Source organism: Uloborus diversus, chromosome 3 (genome assembly GCF_026930045.1).
Source record: "Uloborus diversus isolate 005 chromosome 3, Udiv.v.3.1, whole genome shotgun sequence".
Lineage (NCBI taxonomy): Eukaryota > Metazoa > Arthropoda > Arachnida > Araneae > Uloboridae > Uloborus > Uloborus diversus.
In genome coordinates, this window is record NC_072733.1 from 181,806,893 (window position 1) to 181,832,944 (window position 26,052).

At 30.4% G+C, this 26,052-nt stretch overlaps 1 protein-coding gene across 1 annotated transcript in view; it reads left to right on the plus strand.

The window, feature by feature from the left end:
* LOC129219078 (ubiquitin carboxyl-terminal hydrolase 20-like) overlaps positions 1–26,052 on the plus strand; it is a 48,852-nt gene that overhangs the window by 21,787 nt on the left and 1,013 nt on the right. Inside the window, exons 7-13 of the mRNA XM_054853397.1 lie at positions 7,290–8,102; positions 12,550–12,716; positions 14,187–14,337; positions 19,169–19,283; positions 21,222–21,287; positions 24,041–24,167; positions 24,381–24,450. Coding sequence (XP_054709372.1) covers positions 7,290–8,102; positions 12,550–12,716; positions 14,187–14,337; positions 19,169–19,283; positions 21,222–21,287; positions 24,041–24,167; positions 24,381–24,450 — 1,509 coding nt within the window. The remainder of the gene's footprint in view (positions 1–7,289; positions 8,103–12,549; positions 12,717–14,186; positions 14,338–19,168; positions 19,284–21,221; positions 21,288–24,040; positions 24,168–24,380; positions 24,451–26,052) is intronic.

Sequence of the window (26,052 nt, forward strand, 5' to 3'; positions counted from 1 at the left end):
CTCAAGAAAATACATTCGGGAATTAGCTGTTAGGCGCATTCTGAACTCTAGAAATAAGAAGACGAAGAGCTCGGATGCTGTACGATTTTTTGAGCGTCCCAAATTCAATTTTGAAGCCGTTGATTATGTTGATTTAGTTGATTGGGCAAATTGTGTTGTAACAGAGCCAACTCTTACAATGCATCTAAAAGACCAACAATGGAAAGAAATGTGCAAAGAACATTCTACAGAGTTTACTTTCGAGAAATTTCCCTGTCACACGCAAGCTGTGAAACGTTGTGTGAAACTAATAACCGAAGTTGCAGTAAAAGTTCGTGGTGAAACTGCACGAGATGGATACATTCGTGCAAAACTTCATGCTAGGAAAGAACTTCCATCATTTGATAACAAGGGACAATATTATTCCTAAAAATAATATTCATTATGCATGAGGTATTATAAATCAAATTTGAAGATTTCTTTTTTAAAATTTTGTTATCTATACATGTAATTCTAGAAAATGTATGATACTATTGCGTGATAATAATTACTATGATTAATAGTGCTATTCAATTAATTAGTCTATGATTTAATTTTGAAAAATAATTTTCACATTGGTTTTTAAAGAAATTCAATATTTTTTTTATTTTCCTCAATTTTTTGATGTCGGAAAGGAGCAGTTAAATGCTCATTAAAATCAATGAAACATTTTATGGGCTCGAACTGGCTCATTATATAACATTTTCGGTGCATTCCAGCAAAATATTTGGAATTTAGTTTTTTAAAAAAAATTTCGACAAAAATTCATTTTTCTCATTTTTTACGGTTTTTCAATGTCAAATAGCGCCGGCTAGATATTTTTTAATATCCAAGAAATTTTTTGTGAGTGCTAACTAGCTCACTACGCAACTTTTGGGCGCTATCCAAAAATTGATTTCGAAAAAAAAATTTTTTCGGCTTATTTCGGCCCACCCTAATGTTCAGTGACACAGAAAGTTAAAAAAAAAAAAAAGCATGCAAATCTGTCAATCTTTAAGTGAGTATCAAACGGCCGAATTTCTCTATTGCTAACTTGTTATGGGGAAGAAAGTCAATGTTTCAGAAAAGAGAAGTCTTTCTTCTGGTGCTTTTGTCGAGGCTTACTCATTCTATAACTTCCTTATTTTGTCTTTAAACATTCCTTTCTCTTTGTCACATGTGGTGATGGGGAGAGGGGTTTCAAAGGAGGAGGGTAAAGTTCCTAGAGGGGGTGAGGTCTCCTAGAAATGTTTTGATGCTGGGCTGGAATCTCTTGAAGTGACCATGTGCACGTTTTGCTCATTTTGCCTTGTTCTGCAACGTGGTACATTGTTCTGAAAATGTTGAAGAGAAAGTGTTGACTATAAAGGAAGAAATTTCACTTGCCAATGATGTTGAAAACAGCATTAAGAAGAAAGATGTAAAATAAAGAATTCTTGCAAATAGTGTATCCACTATACTAAAAAATAAGAATTCTGTTTTAAGTAAAGCTGATAAAATGTGCAATTCCAATGCAAAACAAGTAGGATTGTGCATGTATGACGATGTCGATTAAGCCGTTTTAAAATAGATTCATTCCGTGCATGATCAGAACTTACCTTGGTTGAAAATTAAACTTAAGTAGAAATTTACTTTTTTCTGCTTTGCAAAGTTTTTATATAATGAACCTTTTCAAAGGTCCCTTGAGACTTCATTATATGGAGACTAGACTGTACTTAAAAAAACAAAATTCTCAACTTAATGTAAAAAATAGCGTAGAATCATTCATTCAGAGTAGAAAGTGACCAGAAAATCCTACCAATTTATGAAAAGTCAAGGAATTTCGCATTTCTCAAAAAGTTGGGCAAAAGTAGCGTAATTTGCATATTGGTGAGAGATGTTTTAAAGTAGAAAAAAAGAAGCTTGTCATCCTAAAAACAAAAATTTGTATCGAAAGTTAAGAGAACTTTAGTGAGTGAGATAAAACAGCTGATACATTATAATGCTACAAATAGTTCTCTTTGTGGAAAAAATATGTTCCTTGCGTAAAATCCAGCTCTTCTTTAGAAGAGTAAAACTTTTTTTCAAAATGAGTTTAAATGTTATATTTATCTTTGATTGAGACAAATTAAAACCTATATATTAAAAAAAAAATTCTTTAGGGTTTTTTTTTTTTTTTTTTTTTGCCAAAATAGTTTTTGTTCTCTGGTAAAAAAGCACTATTTAACAAAAAAAAAAAAAAGAAAACATTGCCTAAAAGTTTTTTTGAACCCTTGATAAAATTTGGAACTTTCTCATTGGAGTGTTTAGTAATTGCCTCCAGAGATACCAAATTTTATGTTTTAATGTATCTTTTTTTTTTTCATTTCGCTCTTTTCCAAAGTGTTGCAAATATTAGTGTACCCTTTAATGCCACTAAATTAAGAAAAAAAATGCACACATAGTTTTATGTGTTTCTACATTTATTAAATATTGGAATACTTGATTTTAGTGAATAATATATATATATATATATATATATATATATATATATATATATATATATATATATATATATATATTTTAAATTAAGAAAAAAAGATGAATATAAACAAATTATCAAGACTTTAATGTTCCTCCTTACCCTATTAATTCTGCATGGTCAGGCCCGGCTCCAGGGGTAGGCGACTTAGGGGAAAACCTAGGGCGGCAAATTTCGAAATTGAAACATATTTTTTTTTAATTTTGAATATCTGTTTCAGCACCAGAAGATTCACTGTTTTAGTGCCCTAAGACTCACTGCTTCAATGCCAAAATAATATTTTTTATAATTTAATGTGTGTAACAATGCTTGGACATGTAAAACATAGTTCAGAATTTTTCAAGAAATTCAATTTAATTTTAGAGGTGGCAAATTGCGCGATTTAAGTCTTTTGAAACTATTTAAATCTATTTCAGTGCCATAAGATTCACTGCTTTAATGTTAAAAAAGATAATTTAAAGTGTGTATCAGTGCTTGGATATGCAAAACTCAGTTTGGAATTTAACTAGAAACTCGCATTAATTTTGAGCAACTTACTATTATTTTTATTTTATTAGTGTATTATTATTTTATATTATTATTATTAATTTTTGGTTCAGTAGGGGGGGGGGGAGGCACTTGTCAGTATTGCCTAGGGCGGCAGAACTGCTGGAGCCAGCACTGACATGATACTAAACAATCTATTTATTAATAGAAATTGCCTTTAAAGAAAGCAATGCTTCAATTGTTATTAGAATTTTTATTACACTGGATTTTTAGAAGGATATTTATTCTTCTGAAAGATCTCCTTTGATGTCTCTGAACAGTAGCTAAACCAATATTTTTCATCAGCATTGACAAGACTATTTTGCTTCAAAAAAAGCTTGAAATCAGTAGTCAAATACTTACGTTGACTTTTATTTAAGATTTTCATAATATTCTTTTTTTTTAAATAGATATTATAATATATATATATATATATATATATATATATATATATATATATATATATATATATATACACACACTTTTGTACTTATACTGCTGAAGCTTACCCTTTTTTTTTGTCAGCTTTATTCTTTTTGATTTTAGGAAGTTAAAAGTTTTTCAGTTTATATCATAATCAATTGAAGATTAAACATTTTAATGTTGATTTTCAACAATATACATTAAATTAAGCACTTAACTCATGTTATATATATATATATATATATATATATATATATATATATATATATATATATATATATATATATATATATATGCAATGTAGCCAGAGGTTTCTTTGGAGAAATTTGGGTTTGCATATTTCACAAACCATATTATGTTATAAACTAACAAATCACAAAACATTTTATGAAAACTGATACCTTACGATGTTTTTCAGTTTTAATGGACCCTCTACCTACTTCTTTCTTTGAATTGCAGACTAGATCATATTTTAAAAGCTTTTGACACACCCTAAAGGAAGTATAATGTACTAATGAGGTTTTATGCATTTAAGTTTAGTCTGATCACCATACTACTCATTTAATTATTTAAACCAGATCTTTGCATTTAACTGAGTCATGTGATGTGTATCCTATTGTTACCAATAAACAAATGGATAGATTTTGACTTGGAGTTAAAAAACTGGCTTTGAAAAATTTTAACTCTTTCCTTTAATTCAAGAAACTAATTGTAGAAAATAAAAATTGTCAATAGAAAACATGATTTTTAGATTTTTTTTCTAATCTGTTTTCTATTTGGCATTATGTTCAAAAGATTGCATTCATTGGTACAGACATCCAGTTCTTGCTTCTGTATGGTGGTTCTTGAAAATTTCTTTACTTCTACATTGGTGTATAACTAAACATATAGAGGCTGCATAATTATTGAGATAAAAGTTAATACATCATTGCTCCAGCTGTGTTAAGGCCTGGAATTTTAGCGAAATCACTGCCAAGTCACCTTCAAAAATATATTCATATTGAAAGTAGTAAGTGATGGGAATTCAAACCATCTATACTAATATTATAAAGAGAGAGAGCGGATTTTTTTTGTTTACATATTCAAGGTAATATCCAGAACCATTGTGACTATTTGAAAAATTCCTTCACTATGTGAAAGGTGCATTCTTACTGAGTGACATAGGCTATAAAATATGCATATATATTTGTACTAATTTTTTAAAACACTGGTAGTGTTTGTGGTTACAACTGGTAGTGTTTGTATACGCTACCAGTTTATGTTTCGAACCGTTTTGTTCTTATAAACATAAAAACAGACACCGATTGTACTGCTTCTGCAATAGCAGTTTCACTAAAGGTTATCTTTCAGCTGAATGCTGAGGGATAGAAGCAGGGAAAAAAATTTCTCAATGTCAGCATAAAACAAACACCAATTACATGCATTTGGAGTCTTCAGAGGATAATGTGTTAAGCATTCTATTTACTTTAGACATAGCAAGTAATTTAGAGTCACTAAATGTTGTGCTTCAAAATTTATTTAAACGAATTATAACTAAGATTCACTTCGGGCACATTAGTTTTTGAAGTTACTGGGAAAAAAACATTAAATGCATGTGAGAAAAGCAATTTTTTCGAAGAGAACACTAAAAGAGGTTGAAATTCATCCTGGGATTGAAAAAGACCCACCTCTTAGTAGAATATACAGTATTCATCCTACTAGCCAATCGAAATCTTTTTACTTAAGAATTTTAGGGATATTTTTTATTTAACGAATTTTTGAACATTTTCGTGGTCTAACATATTTCCAAAGTCTTTTGACAGTTAAAGGTCCTACAAACCTATCAATTAGCACGTATAGAACTCGGTCTTATAAAAAAAGACAAACCTTGGAAACTAACTTTATCTGATATGTGTAACTTTCTGACTCCACTCTTAAACTCATTTTTTTCTTATAACTATTTAAACTTTTATGAAAAATTTTAGATCCTACTGTTTAATGAAAATCATTTAAAAAAAAACTCTGTGACTACATATTGCAAGGAGAGCGTAAGCAGAAATACTGATATTGTCGTTCAATGTCAAACAATATAAACCAAAATCTAATTTTTTAAAAAAAGGCAAAATTTGTCTATGAGCCGTAAATTCAGTATTGGGCTTTAGTTTGCCACCACTGCAGAGAATCCATGAAAAAACACCGATAAAAATAGGATTAGTCCATGAAAAACAGGAACGCAAGTTAAAGTTTTTTGGCATACCTGGTGGAACTGGAAAACTTAATAAAATCAGCAGTGGCCAAAAATAGACCAACAGGTAGCCTGGCTTTTACGATGTTTTTTACGGAACTGCTGGGACTTCACTATGTGGTTAAAAACTGACTTTTCTTCATTTAAACTACTTTGAATATCTCCTGCAAAAAGTCTCCTTACGTTACGCGAGAAAAAAAACTCGCCACTGGGAAAACTTCTTCAAGATGGCTAGGTAGGCGTAGATATAACCATAAAAGGATAAAAAAATTTAGACAAAATTATGAGAGGTGTCACCCTCGTATTTGATGATGACTTTTGTCAAACTCTTCCTGTGGTGCCCTAGAGGAATGCGTGCAGATATACTTCAATCCTGGTTAATGTCGTCTCCCATTACTAGAGTCTCTTATTACAAAGTAACGAGAAAATACCTGGAGAACGAAATATATCAGTTAGGAAATTCTCTATAAATGATTTGATCCTCAATTTTTATCCTAAAACCTAGACTCTTTGTCAAAAAAAAAAAAAAAACACATGGACGTTCAAGAGGGCTATTGGCAATATCCTAATAATTTCACTGTGCAACTTTAACCCTATGTATGCAATGCAATTGGACCCCAATTAAAATCACTGAGGAATAATATGATTTAGAGTATTGTTCTTACAGCATCAGCAGTAGATGATTTGGCTTATGTTCCTTGCATCCCCATGGTCCCTGCTTGCTTGCTTTTCCAATTTAATTGATTGCAATTTTGAATGAAAAGTTCTTATGCCGTCACCCTCTTTAAATCTGAAGTTCAAACGCACAATTTTACAATGCATAGTAAAACAGTGCATATGGGAAGAATAAGGGAAATTAATTATTTTCAGATCTCATAAAAATAAAACAAAAAATGTTGCTTACTATTAAACTGTAAATTAAAAACACACACCATAATATTTTTAAGGTAGATAGTTTTCTTTTAACCCAAACAAGTTCGGGGCGGGCCGCTAGTATTGAATAAAGGTCCACCTGCTTATTTAGATTTTGTATCAAATAGTTCAATGCTTTCTCCCTGCTTTGCTAATGTTGACTTTTCAGAAAATAATATTTTTCTTCACTTTTCTAGGGTTTAGCATCACCTTGACAAATCTTCTAAATTGCAATGCAATAGATTTCAAACAGTCACAAAAAGCCTGAAAGAGTCTAGGAAAATTTATTTTAAAAAATGTGTAGTTTCTGTGTTTATACCAGCATTCAAGTTATATCGTATGAAAATTTCATTTCCTAACCCCCTCCCCCCTCCCCCCCCCCCCCCCGACACAAAAAGTACTGTAATTTTAACAGTTATTACTATTTTCATGCTATTGTTAAAGAAAAATTTATGTGTACTTGTGGATATTTATTTATTCATTATTAAAGGCTATTCCTTTTTTGTTTTGCATGAAGCTCTTTAAAAGTTCATGATGAATTAGTTTGTGAAAATGAGAAATATTGTGAATAGATTTTAAATGAAGATGTGTTTAATATTATTTAATATTCAAAACTGAAATATTGTATATTGAGCTGTATATTATAAGCTTTAATATAAATATATAGGTAAAGTTAAGCCTAAGATTTATCCTCTCTTATTCTTGTAGGATGCTCAAGAATTTCTTAGGTGTTTCATGGATCAGCTTCATGAAGAACTGAAAGAGCCTGTAGTTGAAATGATTGGAATGTCATCTACCCCTGAAAGTCAGGAAGAATTAGATAGTGCCCGTGGGGATTCTGCCATTCCCATTTCAGACGATTCTAGTCAATCAGATGGTGATTATGAGACATGTGACTCTGGGTTAAGCAGTGAGATGAGCTCTTGTGCTGATGAAATTACAGATCCGCAAGAAAAAACTTCAGAGCCGCCTATTATTGAATTGGCAGACCTTTCGGTATCTTGTTCTACACAACTTTCTACCAAGCCTGCTAAGGTAAAAGCTTCAGATTCTCAAAGTCTTATAAATTTGGATTTAGGCAGTGGTGACTCCTCACTTGTTGAAACTGTGTTAGCTGCAAATGATGACAAAAATAAAGACTACAACCCAGACCTGTCTATACCAAATACTACCAGAATCAATGAAAATATTGGTGCTGGAGATTGTTTTGTTCATAATTCAGAAGCCATTCATCATCACAACGATAATGATTCCACTTCTGAGATAAAACCTGAAATTCCATTATCCTGGAATGAAAAACATTCAGCTTATCCTACTAATTTGCCAAGTTCTCTGTCATCTGTGGTTAAGGGTACAGGTTCTGTTCAACAAGTTATTCAGCATAAACATGTATCTACTCATTCTCTGTTTTCATCTATGTTTGCTGCACGAAAGCGGAAACCTATCCAATATCGAAGCATTATATCTGATATATTTGATGGAAAAATTTTGAGCTCAGTGCAGTGTCTTACATGTGACACAGTAAGTTATAAGTAACTTTATTTATTTTCTTAAGTTTTGATTTTTTTTATTTATCAGTAAATTTTCAAAATTATTTTAATGAGCTATAATAGTGTCTAATACTGTCAAACCTTGTTAACATGAAACTTACCGGACCATGAAAATTATTTCATGATGTCTGGAATTCATCTTGTTTAACCCATAACAGGGGAAGTGAGGTCTCACAGACCACTCAAAAGTTAATCCCACCACCCCTACTTCATTTTCAGTCCGATTGAATGGTTTTTCCAGTAGCTTTTTGTTTTGTGATCTTGAACTTGAATCCCTTGCTTATCAGTATCTTTTGGCACATGCATCTGGTTTAAATTTCATTGCAGTGGTCTGTGAGCCCTCACCTCCCCTTCAGTGTTATAACTTTCTGCAGTAGTAGACACGGCTTTTAACATTTGCACCACGAATATGGATTTATTTATTTGATCCGCGTTATGCGGAAGAGATGTAAACTGTTCGAAATAAGGTTGCTAGTTGATTAAAATGTTCTTGAAAGGTACGCAATGAATGCTAAAGGGACAATGAGAGCTTAATTATTTCTGGAAATATGACGCGATATACTAATAGTTTAGGTGATGTCAAAAATTTTCAGTAAGGTGATATAATCAATTTTCCGGTGTTAAAGTGTTCGTTATGTACTTAATAACTAAAATGAAATCATTAATAAATAACAGATTCAGTTTTATTGCGAGTAGTATGTTTTTTACTTCAGCATGTGATTTTTCTAGAAAAAACGTAAGACTGTAGCAAAATGTCCTTGGAAAAGGTGTATTTCGATTCAAAATTCAAAAATATTTTTTTCCCGTGCTAATAAAAGTTCCAAGAACATCTAAGGCAAATTACAGGACTGTATCATATATACACGGTTTTTAAGAAATTTTTAAATAGAGCGGTCTCTGAGACCTCATGTCCCCTGTTACGTCCTACTTTTTCACCTCCCCTGTTACGGGTTAATATATTATTAGGTGATTGTTTACTCACGAGAAGTAAGAAGTATTTCACAAGAAGCGATATTTCAGGTTAAGTGATTTGTTGCTAACACAGTTCGACTGTATTCATGCTCAGTAATAGTAGTTTCTCTCTCTCTTTTTAATCATTAACATCATCAACTCTCGAGTCTTGTGGATAATTTCTAAAGAAACTTTAACATGTTTTCATTTAAGCTTTTATTACTTGGTTTTATGTTTTGAAGTGTGTGTAATTTAGAATATGCATTTGTATGTTATTTTTCTTTTGATTATATAGCATTAAAAAAGGAATTAATACTTAACACTTTCAGGTCTGAGCTATTTCAACTGCATATCTCCCTCCAGATTGGGATTTTTTGGTGCTTTGCATGATTTAAAAAAAATACTTGGAAGATGTATATATTAGTAATTTTTATTGTATTACATACTACAAGATGTTTTCTTTCATAATAAAGGAACTATTTGATTGAAATAAAAATCAATTTTTAGTAAGAAATTGTCCAAAACATGTTTCAAATTAAGAGAAAAGTTCTACATAGGAAAACATTTTTTAACATAAAACTTTACCCAGACTTAATTAAAAACTTACATAAATCTTAAACTAATATCTGGAAATAGGTTTAATTTTTTGATAATAAACATTATTTAATAAAATTTGCTTTTGTATGGTACATTTCAAAGTACAAACTCAAATTTAAACCCCTATTCAATCTCGATTCATGTACTTATTCTGCTTGGTGCTGCCATCTGTTTTTTTTTTAAAGTAAAAGGTTCGTATCTAAAAAGGTTAGAAATATATAGAACTCGTACTTTTATAGCTAAGAGAGTAAAAATTTGACCCGGAGAGAATCTCGGGCTTAGTTCCCTTTACCAATAATGGCAAACCGAGTAACCCTCGGGCATAGACCTCAAAGTGTTAAAATTTAACGTAAACACACCACACCTCTTCTTGTTTGTTTATATGTTTTTTAAATTTATGTGTGCTCTCAAATACATGCAAAGCACATGCTATATGTAGATTTTGACAGAAATTGACTATGAAGTTTAAGGCAAGTTTATGCACTTTTACAGCACTTATGTTTGACTTGAGTGTGACAGAAAAGGTTGAAACTTTCAGTCCTAACTAAAGCTGGTTTTAAAATTATTAGCATTGTACATGTTTTGTTAAAGTTTGCTCAAATTCATGAAGAAAGTTTTTTGTGAAGTTTTGGGTCAAGAAACTCAGTAATTTGTCATTTTATTTAGCCAATGAATCAATGCTGAGTTTGCAGATTAGTAATAATGTTAATTGTACAGAAATAGCTTTGTGCCCTTGTACATAGTGAGGCGTACTTGTGATCAAATAGATTATCTGTAGGTATTATAGAGTTTATCAAAATTTCGTCCTTCTTTATTTTTACAGTTCCTTTAGAAAAAGTTTTATCCCTTGTGAGAAGTCATCATTTCATGATTATGAGAATTCATCCTTTTCTCAAAATTTCCTCTCCTTTCTATTGAAGAATTCTTTAATTGTACTTATCAGGCACAATGATGGCACTTTTTGATTAGTGAAAGCATTATAGAATTTTACTCTGCATGGGCAATGGAATATGTGCTGCATTGATGGTAATTGGCATGATTGATAGTATTTCGTGATTCTTATTGGTTTGTAATAAAAGGAAGCATGAATTAGCTACTTTTTTATTAGTGTTAAAGTAAAATTTTGCACTAGCTGCTGTAATTAAGATTACATTATTGTTTTACTGAATTAGGATGCTCGTGTTATTCCTATGTGACTCACTTAATATGTTTTAGTTGTATAAATTTAAAAAATGATAGTAAAATATAAGGCTTAAAATAACATTGTCTACAGCAGAAGATTGAAACAAAGAACAAAGAAACAATTTTAACAAGAATATGTAAATTTGGCCTTGTTTAATTGCTTCTAAAATCCAGTTCTATTTTTTACGAAAAAAAACAAGGTAAGATACCTTAAGGAAGGATATTTTAGAAGATAGTTTTTCAATCTACCATTAATATCAAATATTTATCAGTGTTTAGTACTGTGCATGCTTATCAAGTGTACAGATTTTTTGAATCGTGATGTAGTTTTACCAATTTTCTTTGTATGTTTTCTGGTTTTATAAAAGTTTTATATGATTATTTCTAATTATTCTGTGAATAGTAATGCATATATTTTTTTATTTGTGCAGATAGGATATTTTTTTTATAAGTAGAAATGTTTTTCATGTGCTACTGCTACAGGCAACCATCGTTCCAATGTTGACATCTATATCAAGGTTGTTAATAGGAAACATCCTCGAATCTTAGTTTTTTTTCTTTTTTTTTTTTTGAAAAATTAAACAATATAATTGCTATGATGCTTTAATTAATGAAATGTGTGCTTCATATTTTGAGTAGCAAATTTTAGTTTTAAACTCAAAGTATCATTCATTTGTAAAAACGTTTATTTCCAAAACATTAAAGAGCGCTAGTAAGGTTGAAAGAAATTCATTTATTATTCTTTATTTTTAATTTAAGATTTTTTTTTTTTTTTTTGTTCACAATTCCATAAAAGATTTACATTTATACTACTCATATTAACATACTAAAATGAGAATCAAAAGAAAGGATTTTTTTTTTCTTTGTAGTAGTTTGGTCATTAAAAAAGATGAATACTGGCATTGTGTAATAAATGCTGATTTTCTTCATCGATTTTTATTTTTTGCATTGTATTTTTCTTGCCCTTTATATACTGCAAATACTGCTGCATTTCTTCCCAAAAGTTATTTTTGGTATCCTATTGGAAATGAACTGGATCCCTTATGGCTCAACCTGTTTCTTTTCTGCCTCTGCAAAGCATTAAGAGAATTATTTATGATAAAATGAAAGATAGCAGAATTGCCGTACATGTTGATACAACTGTGGGCTGGAACCAGTATATCCTGTTAAAAAAAGTATGAGAACTGAACAAGTTTACGTACAAAAACATTGATATCAGATAATTATCAAGGATTCAGCTTATCCTCTGCATTGCTAGGGTGAACAGTTGGTAATCACCGTAAGAACTGCCTTGTTTTTAAGTTAATAAAAAACAACTGTATGGAGACTAGTCCTTACTCTTACTTTTTTTGTTTTAACATGTTATTCGGCTTCTTGCCAACTTATAACAAAGATGCTATGAATAAGTTTAGGATTATTATTAAATTTAATTTGTCTAGCATTGTCATGAACCAACCATGTCATTTGAGAATATGAATAATTGTGAAAGAAAAGTTTCAGCTGATTTTTTTTTCATTTTCTCAGTACTTATCTTTTGTATTCTAACTTTATTGTTATGTCTATCTTAATTAAAAAATGTTTTTTCTTGATTCTTTCAAGATCTCTTTCTCATTTATCTCTAACACTAAGCCTAAATGTAGTGAAACAAATTATTTAGCATAAAACAAAAAATTTCTTTCCTTTTATAGGTTTCTACAACTAAAGAAACATTCCAAGATTTGTCTTTACCAATTCCTAATAAAGATCATTTGCACATGATTCACGCATCTCAAGGAAGTCAGCAGAAAACTGGTGTATGCACTGATGTGTATAGTCATCAAGGATGGTTTAGCTCTTTCTTTAGTTGGATGTTAAGGTATATTGGATTTTTTTTCCTTCTGTTGGTTCAAAACGATCTTTTAACAATTTAATTAAAAGAATCACAGCTTAGCAATCCAAGCTGCCAAACAATATGATAGTAAAAGAAAGAAAATTCATTTACCAGTAATAGGTAACTCTTTCACTGAAAAAAGAACAGTAAGTAGAGCCATTTACCAAAAAGTTGAAATTTTCTGAAATTATTCTTGATTTTAATTTTTAGAGGGATAAACATTTTATTTTTGTGCATTGATGTGTATTATTTTTAGCTAGTTTTTAAGTATTTTTCACTTGTACATGAAACGTAAGTTTAGTATGTACATACCTGCCAACTTTTGCACATTATATGGCAACTTTACTCATTTTAATAGATATAATGTTTTTGCATGACAATCTCTAAATTTTTATGCATATTGCAATCCCATTGCATCAGTTTCCGAAATACCAGCTCATTTTTGTCTGCTATGATATTCTGCTGCTTAGACAATAATAACTTGTGTTGACTTATTTGTTCTTGCACCAGAAAAGGTGCTCAATTTATGCAGTGTAAGCTTGCAACTTTTATAAGAACTGGGGCAAGAAGGAAGAAAACCTGAAGAAAAGGCAGTTAGTTTTCTTTTAAAATGCTTTAAAAGAAATACAGGGTGTCCGAAAAGTCCTTGACACATTAAAAAAATTCATAGAAAACCAGCAAATTGTCGCATGAATTTGCGGTTTGCACCATAATACTCACAGGTTCAAGAGTTTTTATGACATTGAAAAAAATAAATAAATAAATAAAAGGGGGGAAAAAGAAAAAAATTAAGGCATTTCGCAGCTAGGGTCTCAGTACATACTATGCTTGTAATTCTTCGTTTAGTAATTTTCATTCCTTTTTGCCTTTTCCGATGTCAACAAAAACTATTTAAAAGTTACTTTTAAATTTCTTCATTTCTTTTTAATCACTAATAAAAGTTCATTCTTTCAATTTCACAATAAGCCATGTTTGATCTTCCTAGTAATTTAAAGAAATTAATCAGAGCTTTTAGAAAAATGTTCAAAAATGCTAAATTTTACTCACCCATGGAGCAAAAAAATAGCTCTGTTTTAGGCATAAAACGTTTTCAAGAAAAATATGAAACAGTTTTGGAGTACAAAATATTTCAATCAAAAATGGTATGGTAAGACCCATTTGTTGATTTAATATGGAATGATCTCTTTATTAAATGCATAAAGATGTATTATTTAAAATGGTTTTCAATGAGTGTGAATAACCTTTTTTTTATATTCATAAAATACACCGCCAGCTCAGTCATTCCTCAGATTGAATGACTGAGCTGGTGGTGTATTTTATGCATTTCTGCCTTAGCCCTGGTTATAGGACGGTAATTTACTGAAAAAACCTTTTATATTGATGAAGTAATATATTTATTTTACAACTGTACTTTTGCAGTGCATGTTTTGTGCCTAATTTTTAATTTCACTTTAGCTGGTTTTGGGGACCATCTGTCAGCCTGCAGGATTGTCTTTCTGCATTTTTTTCTGCAGATGAATTGAAAGGAGACAACATGTATAGTTGTGAAAAGTGTAAAAAGCTTCGAAACGGCATTAAGTATTCCAAAGTGATTGAATTGCCGGAGGTTAGTGTTCATTAATAAAATAAATGTATAAAGTTGTTTAAAATAATTCTAACCTGAGGAATAGTATTTTAAAGCATTTACTTATGTTATTTAGCTTCAGTTTTAAACTTTTTTTGAGTGTACACTGGTGTCCATAATTAGGGTTGCAAATACAAAGTATAAGTGGATAAATACAGGGGAATTGTAACCAAATCTGGCAGTAAGATATTTTTAGCAGCAGTTTGGAAGATACTGGACCCCGAAGTATGATTATGTGGCTGTGAACCTTTTTTCCAATGTTAAAAGCGGAGTTTCTGCTACGGTTACATTTTTCGCAAAATGCAAGGTTACTGTCACAGTTATAAAAATTAAGCATAGCATTTTCATGTTTTTTCTCAAATTATAATAATGATAAAAACAATGCATTGTTCAAGAGAGGAAGCAAAGCGTGACCACTTCTTTATTTTACTATAAATCGTACCTAAGATATTTAAAATTACTATGAAGTTCAACAAAACCTAGTCTTAATTGGCTGTATGTCTACCCAATAAATTCATTATTTGAAGATTTGAAAAATCAAATTTGGTTTAGTTCAATGATAAATGCAATTTAAATACTTTTTTTAAATTTTAAATTGAAAAAAAAAGCTGTTGTGTATTTATTTCCTGAAAGTTGAATTTTAAATACTCGAATTTTAAATTTAGTTTTCAACTGAAAATGAAACTCTGAAACATTTAGATAGATATGTGAACATATTTATTAACCTTCAACATTTTAGCATTTTATTGAAGATTTTGATTCAATTTTTCACTCTTTTTGCTGAAGAACTTATAAACTCAGCTTAATCCCTGATTAATAGTAATAGTAATAATAAAAATAATTTCCTCAAAAGAATTTATCTTTTTTTTACTTTGATCTGAAAATTTTTCTCAAAGCAAAATTTGCTGAAGAATAAGAACTACTTGATTTCATTCCTCAATGGGGAGAGGGCAGATTTTCTGCAAAGGATTAAATACGAAAAATGTTGTGAATGGAGTGAAAGGGGTCAAATTTTAAAAGAAAATAGACTTGCTGTCTTTTTCATCTTGTGAAGTTTATTCTTTCTACCAAATCGGTTAAACACTGCAGTAATTAGTTCTTAAATCATTACATTCTTTACAGGGCAATAGGGGGGGTGCACCTAAAGTCATGAATTTTGACCATAATCAAAAATGGTCATGGAAAGTCCTGATATTCAGCCAAAGATGCTAAAAAAACATGGAAACTGATAATTAGTCATAGATTTTGAGTTCAAGAACATACATGCCAGTGGAAATTTACTGGTTAGGTGTAAAATTTATGCATCTTAGCAGTTTCTTACACTTTTAGGCGTCAGTTCCGATTTTTCATGCATTTCCAAATCTGATTGCATCTGTTTTTATAGAACATACTGGTTTTTCTTTACTATTGGATTCTACCAATTGGACTTTACTAATTTCTTATCCTGGATTATTTTAAACTTTTCTTGTATGTTTTTTTTTACCAGGCTTCCCAAACTTTATAGCCTGCGGACCCCTTTAATAGAGCAATATTAAGTGCAGATCTCTGTCATTAGAGTGTATAGACTCTTGTAGTTTAGCTTGTTACATTTTGCTTCAATTTGAAATTTTCGAAACGTGTCAGATGGTTGAATGTTTATTATTAGGAAGTACAAATTTAGATATACTTGTGAAAAAATGTTTTTTTCTGGACAAATTGCAACCTGTGAGTCATGAAAAATTATAAGCAGAAGTCATGAAAAATCAAGGAAAGTCATGGATTTCAAAAATCAAAACCATGTCTTTGGTTCTGTGCAAGCATTATTGATTTGCACTCTTTGAGTATATGATATATTTTCAAATCAATTTTGTTTTATCTGTTTCAAGCCAAGAGTCATGTATGCATAAAATTTAAAAGGGAAAATAATTCAACGGCTCTTGAATTATTTTGATAACCAGGCAAAATGTAATGAGTAATATACTGCAAAAAATTGTACTTTAATTTCTTTATACATGTCTTTGACGAAATAAATTGTTATGTGTAGGCTTCTGTCCCCTGACTTTTCTTCACAACTCCCCTCAATTGTCTTTGTGACCCACTTGAAAGACTCCCACTCCCCCTTACCTTAAAAATGCTGGCCTATGATATCAAATCTTCATTACAGTCAACACTTCAGGGTAATAGGTAACCATCACAAAAGAGTCATAGTTACTTGTCAAAACCTCCCATAGTTTCAGACATTTTCGTTCAACAAAAGAAGGTGCACCATTCTTCTATATTAAGAGCCATAAGCCTTTCTCAATAAGTAAATAATGCGTGGAACCCTGTTACTTCATTGTGTTTTATTTACTGAGGTTAATGATGAGGGTGCTGTAAGAATACTAATCCTTCAAAGGCTGCCATAAGGTGTGCCTTGAAAACGTTTGGGAACTTTTTTTATAATGTATTTCCACTTAAGAAGTAATTAAAGTGTTGGAAAAACTTGATATTTAATTCCTAAGAGTATTTGTTGCTGTTAAAATGAAACTCTTGTTTGCATAAAAAGTTAGGTGTTCTTGGGCTTTTAACTGTATTTTTGAATTGAAATTTCCAGCATTCCTGGGCTTTTTAGTGAAAGATTTAATATGTTCTTAGTGAACTTAAAAAATGTTGAAATCAAATTACTCAGAGTACTTTACAGAATAGTAACATTAAAAAGTCATTCATCAACAAGAAAAAGTTTAACATCTGTTTTAAAGTACTTGAAACTTCGTTAAGTCAAAGTAGCAGGGAATGAGGAAAAAAATAGAGTTATCGAAAATTTGCCTTATTTTGAATACAATAACAAAATCAATATAATAAGGTAAAATGCCACCACTGAAACTTAATAAATTTATAGTATGAGCAAAAAGTGAATATTATATCTAAGATAATATCTTTGCCTCAAAGCAGCAGTAGGATATCCGAGGCGATGATATATACTTGACGTAATTAATGTATAACATAATTTCATAAATTCAAGAGTTTGTATTGGTTGGAAAACAAATTTATAATTTTATGTAGTATATAACAGTTTTTACTGACCAACAAAAATATACTTAAAAAAAGTATGTTGTCAAACATTGCTATGAGACAAAATGTGTTCTTTCATTAAAGAGTCATTGGATGCTTATAATGCATCGAAGAGGGAGTCAGGAACATTCGGACAGGATTCTTTAAAAACGCACAGTGCATCTGCTGCTTTTCTTTCAGTCTTTTTTTTTTCTTGCACCGTCAATCAAAACGTTTTTTCATTTTTTAAAAATTGTTGAAAACTTAAAGGTACATCGAACTTCAATGCAATTTCCTTCTTCTTTGCTACGCCACAATGGAATCAACTCAACTTTTTCTTTGCAGCTTAAAATTAAAAAAAATTCTCTTAGCCTATTTTGAAGTTTTGTCTCAAAAGTTCAGGAATCAATGAAATGGCACCAGAAACATTGGCTTTCTATAACAACGAACGAAAAAAGGCCAGTCTTGGAAAGACTAGCAGCTTTGTAGAGTACTACAAAATTCAAAAAATAACTCTTCCATCCAGAAGCCCTCCCTCCTCCGTCCCCCTTTTGGTCAAAAGTGGAATAAGGAAGTTGCAACCTATTAAATGTTCATATTTTGGCTATTGGATATTGTTAATTGACCCTCAAAACTAAAACATTCATCATCGCCGAATTTTAAAACACCGTGGTTGATTTTTAATGAATTTTTAAAAATCCACGCGCAAAAGTGCGCGCTTCTGAAACGTCACGAGCTTACGTCACAGGGCGCGAATGGGCAGCCTTCCGCCGAAGACCCCTTGTTTTCGCTAGGAACATTTTGAGCGCGCTGATATTTTTATTTTTTAGAAATTCAATAATCCTTTTAAACACACTATGGAGGCCGGATTCGTTAAAGCACAATCTAAATAATCTTCCTCAAGTAACACCAATGAGATATTCGAATATTTTCGAGAGGATGAGAGGTTTAATGTTCCAGAAATGCGAGGAGAAAGCGTTTTACATTTCGTCTTCAAAGTCGAATGCGTGACCTTCGCTTCTCCCCCTAGCGGAAGAGGGGATGACGTCACTTCCTATGCCAAATGACGTCACAAGAGCTTGAACTTTAAAAATTAATTTAAAAAAAACTACTTATCGTATCGCAAAAATTTTTTCACCTATGATGTTCATACATGTTACTCTATCATATAAAAATAAAATTGAAAAATCGAAAACTTCCCTATTATTCCCTAATGCCAAATATAAGCATACCTCTCTGTAATTTTTTCCATCACATTTTTGGGCTGCTCTAAATCAGTTTTATTTTACCCCATGTGCAGGTTTTACTTTTCTACCGAAAGAAATGAAGTAAACAGTAATTAAAAAAAAAAAAAAAACTTGCCAAATTATGTGTAAATAATCGGTTTCAGAGATTAATTAGGTCCACTTTGTCTAGATGCCTTTTGATGCAATTAAATGACGCCAATTTCTTTTTTTTTCCTTTCTTTTTTTTTTTTTTGTTCATACTTTGTGTAGAGCAAAAAAAAAAAAAAAAAGCACATGATTTTGACTTTACATTAGCAAGGAAACTTTGACTACAGTTATGAAATGAAATTTGACTTATCGAATATTTCTACTCAACAAAATTTGACTTATTGAAAATAAATAACATTAATTACCCATTCAGTTAGATGGGAATCAAGATTCATTTTGTCTTACTGAAGTTTTTGGCTTACCGAAGTTTTACTGTATGTCAAAGTATTGTTAAAGTTAATGTTATATTTGAACTGTTAAATTTTAACTCTTATATTATTGCTAAAAGTTTGCAAATTGTATTGCTGTAGATTCTCTGCATCCATTTAAAACGTTTTCGACATGAAGTTATGTACTCCTCTAAAATTGGTAGCTATGTTTCCTTTCCATTGGAAGGCTTGGATATGTCTCCATTTTTACATAAATGTAAGTTTCTTAGGTTTTTATTATATTTATTAAATGAATGTTGTCTTTTTTCTACTTTTTCATCAATATGTGAGTTTATTACAAAACTGAAGCCTGTGTGTAAAAAGTTCTCAGAATGTTATTTAATAGAGAAAAACATGAAACAGTAATATATTTTCCTTTGTTTTATCAAAATTTAAAATGACTTCTTTTTTTTTTTCTGTATTTTAAATTAGTTTTAATAATGTGGTAAAAAAAATTTTGTATTTCTCCAATCAATATCAACTGCATTGAGTTCATAAATTTTTGTTTTCAAAATATGTATGTGTGTATATATATATATATATATATATACACACAACATGAGATACATTTTAAGAACATATTTTAAATATAAATTCAAAGACATTGAAAAAAATGAAAAAATAAATACTAAAGTGTACTGTAATGCCAGCGCAAAACTGCTAGAAACATGCAGTACAAACATATTCATGAATAAACATCTAAATAAAATTGAAGATGCAAAAAGCAAGAACATCAAAATGAAAAAAGGTGAACCAGGGACCGACACTTTCTCAAGGGGAGGAGCGGTCCCTAAGTTCACAAGGCAAGTCTGTTTAGCAAAATAAGCCGCAAAACTTAGGGACCGGTCCTCCCATTGAGAAAGTGTCGGTCGCTGGTTCACCTTTTTTCATTTTGATGTTCTTGCATTTTGCATCATCAATTTCATTTAGATTATTTATTCATGAATTTATATATATATATATATATATATATATATATATATATATATATATATATATATATATATATATATATATATATATATTGAAATTTATCATTGACAATGATTTTTTGAATTCATTTTAATTTTCATTTTTAGTGGAAGTCAAAAAAAAAAACTTCATTGCTTTTGAAATAGTTGAAAAGAGTACAAATAATGTTTTTCACATGAATGTTTTATCCAATGATAGAATTGTTCCGGTAAAATGCAGTTGTATCTTTCTTAATGACTATTAAATTATTAAATATTAATTATTTCAAAGAATAAGAAAAGATTAAAAGTGCAATAATTAAGAAAATGTGTAAGAAAGCAATAAATGCCCAAATTCTGTAGTTAATGTGATTTTTACATTACTGAAATCATGTTTAGATACACATACTTAGGAGTGTATACACTCATGAGGAACACTTCAATGTTTAGTTGATCCTTCACTAACTGCAAGAAGTGCTTTGCAATGGTCCCTACATGAAAGATATCAACTTCTGAATGTACTTCTACACTTTTCATGAAACTAGAGCCTGATAAAGCTTTCCTGTAGTTTTTGTATTTGTTGCAGGCTTCTTAGCAGCAAATTTGTACCTATTACATACCAACAATTTTCAATTCAAGGTTAATTTCAGTCCAAACCAAAACTGTAATGCCTGATTTTTTGCATTTAGGATTGTTTGTAAAGGGAATTGATGGAAAAATTACTTCTTCAATATCTGTATTGTTGTGGAAATGAAATCTTGTTAATTAGACAATAAAATCATTCATGAATAAGATGGAGCATATATACCCATTTTGCTGTATGACAGGGAAAATTTAGGAGGATATCTTCCATCAGCACTTCTGTTGAAATATGTAACTTCCTACATCTTTCAAGTGATTCTGAGTAGCTGGCTTTAAACATTCTCCCAGATCCTGGTAAAAGTAGTTAACATTGAAAATATTTACATTTAATATTATGAAATACTTGAAGAATATTGTAATAATGAAATATTTCAAAACCTTATGAAAAAATTTTGAAGCACAGAGTAATTATCACACAATGATATAGGCAGTTTTTTTTTAAAAAATACGAATAAAAATTTAAGTCTTCTAACTGAATTTTTGCTTGTTTTGAAAACAATTCTCTTTATTTTTTATTACTTTTCATTGCTTTCATGATATATTTTTTCATTGTCATCTTATAGCTTATCCTCGTGGTGTAACGACATATGACTTGGCCTCTGTTATTTGCCATCATGGAACTGCTGGATGTAAGTTTCATTTACTTGTATGTGTTAAAAAAAGTTAGGAAATATTGATAGAACTGATGATTTATTCTGCTGTGAAATGTAGCTGACTCAAAATTAATACTTTTATTCTTAAAAGAGTTTACTAGTATATATATGGTTTTTTTTTTTTTTTTTCATATTTTATAAGAAAAATTTCATTGTTAGTCAAAACAACACCTGTACAAAGTTAGGTTCTATGCAAAAAGTGTATTTTCCCTGAAGAAAGAGGAAAAATACAGGAAATTTTCAAAAATTTCCTTATAAACCTAGAAAGTGCAGGGGGGATTTTATTTGTTATTTTTTTAAACCTTAAATTGCAAAAAAAAAAAAAAAAAAATGCCTAAGTATATTAACTGCCAAAAAAATGGTTATTTTAAAGTTTTTTTAATAACTACTAAATAACTGCTACATACTAAAATATCTATCATAAATGCAAACATTATTTATTGTTTTATTTTTCATGGATCTTGAATTTTATGCTAATTTAATTTAGAAAGCATGAGATTAGTCATCAGTATTTATTGTTCTGCTTATCTTTTGCATTTTTTGTCTTTAAAAACCAAAGTAATGAAGGGTGAAGGCAAATCTCCCTTTTTTTCCCTTATAAAAAAATTAATATATTCAGTCACCATGTTATTATTTCAGTTTTAATGAATTCTTCTTTATTCCCCCTTATTTTTATGTATGGATATTTTTTCCGTCATGTGATTAAACCAGGGGTTTGTCCAGGATTTTTCACAGGGTCCGTTTTTTGTGAAAAATCAAATAATTTTGTGAAAAATGAATTAATTCTGTGAAAAATCAAATAATTTCGAAAAAAAAAAAAAAAAAAAATTTTGTGGAGTGTTTATCTGATGTTTGCCGGGGGGGGGGGGTGACATCGCTCTCTCAAGTATCAATATTTATCTACCATTCTACATTATGTTAAATTATACTAGAAATATTTCTGTACAGTATTTAAAACAACTGTAACAAAAAAATAAATAAATAAAATAAAATTCAGAATACTGTTCAGCATTTAACTTTTTGACCCAAGACTCTTAAAAAGCACAGAATTTTGTTTAAAACTTATAAATTCCGTGATTTTAACAAAAATAAAAAGATATTTTAATTGTTTACCTCTTAACAAAGCGTAATAAACATCAAAAATTCGAAAAATCGGATTCCCATAGCGGATGCAAAGAGATCGCAATTCTCAAAGTGAAGGCATCAAAAGTATAAAAACGGCTTGTAAAAAAAATATTTTTGATAAAAAATTTTTTAAATTGCATTTTAGAGTCCTATGATAAACATTTCATTAATATCTGTGGACACAGTTGACGCAAAAAAATAAATAAATAAATAAAATAAAATAAACCATCTATTCAGCATTTTAATTTTTGACTCATAACAGAAAATGGAATTTTGCTTTGAGAGTTCCAACAGAAATAAAGAGACTTTTCATTTATTTGCATCCTAATAAAGCGAAGTTAGCTTGAAAAAAGAACAAAATATGATTCTCATATCGGATGTTAAAAGATTGCATTTTTCAAAATGTAGACATCCAAAAAAAAAAAAAAGAAAACGGTAATTAAAAGAGTTTATTTAAAGTTAATCATCCTTGTTAGCATCGAAAAATCAAAACCCATATAATTTTCTCCCAAAATAACAATTAAAAATCGCACCCCACCGCAAAAATGCAAATATTGACAAGCTGGTAAAATAAGAATATTTTCTAATCAAGTCATTATAAAGGTTCAACGCCAGACGCTAAGTGGTGATAATTTTGAAGTTGGTAACCCTATCTGAAGAGATCATATTTTTTCCCCACCCTTACTATCTATCCCTTTGCAGTTCTAAGTTCATTTCGCAAATATATATTATTATTGTTTATTAAATCATGAGAGGGGAGAAAAGTGCTTACCAATGCCTTTTCAGAAAAGTTTACAACAACACCACTGCTAATTAGCTGTGATAAAACAAACAACCATTATATTTATTTGGCAGTAGCAATTATTTATCAATTGCAGGCTAATCAAGTCATTATAAAGGTTCAACGCCAGACGCTAAGTGGTGATAATTTTGAAGTTGGTAACCCTATCTGAAGAGATCATATTTTTCCCTATCTGTCTATTAATACACAGATAGTATTGAAATGCGCTTTTGCTCTTTCAATAAACAATTTGAAAGATCCGATCTTGTTTATCAGAATTTTGTGAAGGGTCCGTTTTGTTTGATCGGGATTTTGTGAAAGGTCCGTTTTGTTTGATCGGGATTTTGTAAAAGGTCCGTTTTGTTTGATCGGGATTTTGTGAAAGGTCCGTTTCGGTTGATCGGATTTTTGTGAAGGGTCCGTTAACGGACCCAAATATCCTCTGGCCAGACCCCTGTAAACTATCAGGATATTAATGTTCTTTTTCAAATAACGGTGTTTGCTTGCTTGTAATGCTGCATGTTCATACAGGGAAAACACAAGGAATTTTTTCCCCAGAATTGAGTGGCAACCTTGAATAAGCATAATACGTTGGGCTATAATGATTCAAAAAATTATTTTAAAAAGATTGATAGTTACTAGATGGTTAAATTTAACCAGAAAATGCACTGCAAAGCAATGAAAAAAAAAACTCTCAAAATGCAAATAATAATGTAAATTATGTTATTGTAGTAAGTGAAAAAAAATAACAACACAGAAAATGAATATATAGATAGATATATTAAAGTAGCAAGATTTACCTAATTGATGATTTTTGTTTCAGCTGGGCATTATACAACCTACTCATTAAATTATTTAAATGAACAGTGGTATGAATTTGATGACCAATATGTTACAGCTGTTGATGCTGAGATGGTTAGACATTGTGAAGCATATGTTCTCTTTTATCGGTGAGTTTCATAAGTGTTATAATGAACTAGACAACAATTGAAGTCTGTATATATATATATATATATATATATATATATATATATATATATATATATATATATATGTTTGCCATAATTTTCAAACCTGCATTCTTGTGATTTCTTATTTGTTTACATTATATGTTTTTAGTTATGCCTGCTTTAACTTATTAGCAATCATAATTTGTTTTTTAGAAAAACAGGAGATGAAATGGTGAAGAAACGGCAGTGCGCCGTTGAGCTTATGGAACGCAGTAGAAATGAAGTGAGAATTAATTTATCTTAAATTTTGTTATAAATTTACGACACTAAGAAGAAGCATTTGTGTTTTGAGATAAAAATAGTAACCAGAATTGCAAATTATTGCAATTTGCCCGTAATGATTACGAATGTTTGGCAAATGTTATGGTCTTACAAAAGGCACATAAAAATAATGGATTTGCTTCATTTTACCTATTTCTTGACCCATATGAGAATTTAAAAAATTAAAAAAGAAATCTGTTGGCCAATATGATATTCACTTTTGTACAGAAAACAAGCAGACTCCATCCCACCCGGGCATTGAAAATGTCCTCCTCTTTCCTCCTCCTTCGTGGCAAATCTGAGATACATAGGTTTTTTTTTTTCTCTCTCTCCTTCATTAATAAATGCAGAAATTACCTACAAAAGCAACTTTTAATGAATAAAACTGGTTACCATGAGAAATTTCTTCTCCGACAGATTTTTTTTTTGGGTTAAACCAAGAGTTCTCAACATTTTTTGACCCATGCCCCTTATTGCATTGAACATGTGAATGCCCCCCCCCCCTCCATATTTAAATTTTATATTTATACATTGTTCATCTTGCCTGCTTGTAAGCTGAAGGTTTTGAAATTCCAAAGGATACAGTTCTTTCTTATAAGTAAATGTATATAAAATATTTTATTTTTAAACTCAAATTCCAAAAAAAGGGTTGCCCAAATGAAAAGTGGACAAATTGAATAAAAATAATATTTTTAATGTAAATCAAAAGAGAGAGAGAAAGAAATCGCCATGGGCATTAAAGCACATGTCCTGCACGGCTTCCTTCACTCCATCGTCGGAATAGAAATGTCTCCCCTGTAATGCTCTCTTAAGTGGCTCAAAGGTGTGGAAGGGACAAGGGGACAAGTCCAGATTATACGGGGGTGCTCCAAAACTTCCCAACGGAAAATTTGTTTAGGAGATGATAGTGTGAATCATTCCTTTACTCAGGTTGAGTTTGTCACTGATTTCAAGGGTCTCTTAATCTTTCAATTAACTCGAATCATTTCATTAACGAAGGCGTTGGATTCATTGGTGATTGCGATGTTTGCTTGGCCTGGTCTCGGCAGATCTGATAGGGTTTGCTGCCTTAACTGTACTACCGCGCTTTCCGATCTGGGCGCAACCACAGATAGCACGACTTTCCTTTTGTACAATTTCCTCTATACTTGTGCAGTGGCACTCTAGTTGAATCATTCATTCTGATGTTATTACATGTGCCCACTTTTCATCTAGGCAACCCTTATAACTTTTAGATACTTATTATGAGTTCTGCGTTTGATGCAATGTTACTAAATTTTTAGTATCAGGAATAAAACTGGCTGGATTTTATTTTTAATCTCTTCTTTAATACTAAGCGACTCAGGGTTTTTTTTTTCTTTTTCTTCAAAGAGCCAATTAAAATTCAAAGACCAATTTGATAAGGTAGGTGGTATGAAAAGGCAACTTTTGTGCAAAGCTGGGAAAATTTCTCAACTTTAGTACTTAACCAATAAAATAACCAAATGGTTTTTAAATCTTATTTTTGTATTTGCATCATTTTGTAAATGCACTATAGATTCTTAAGAAAATAGGATCCGATTGA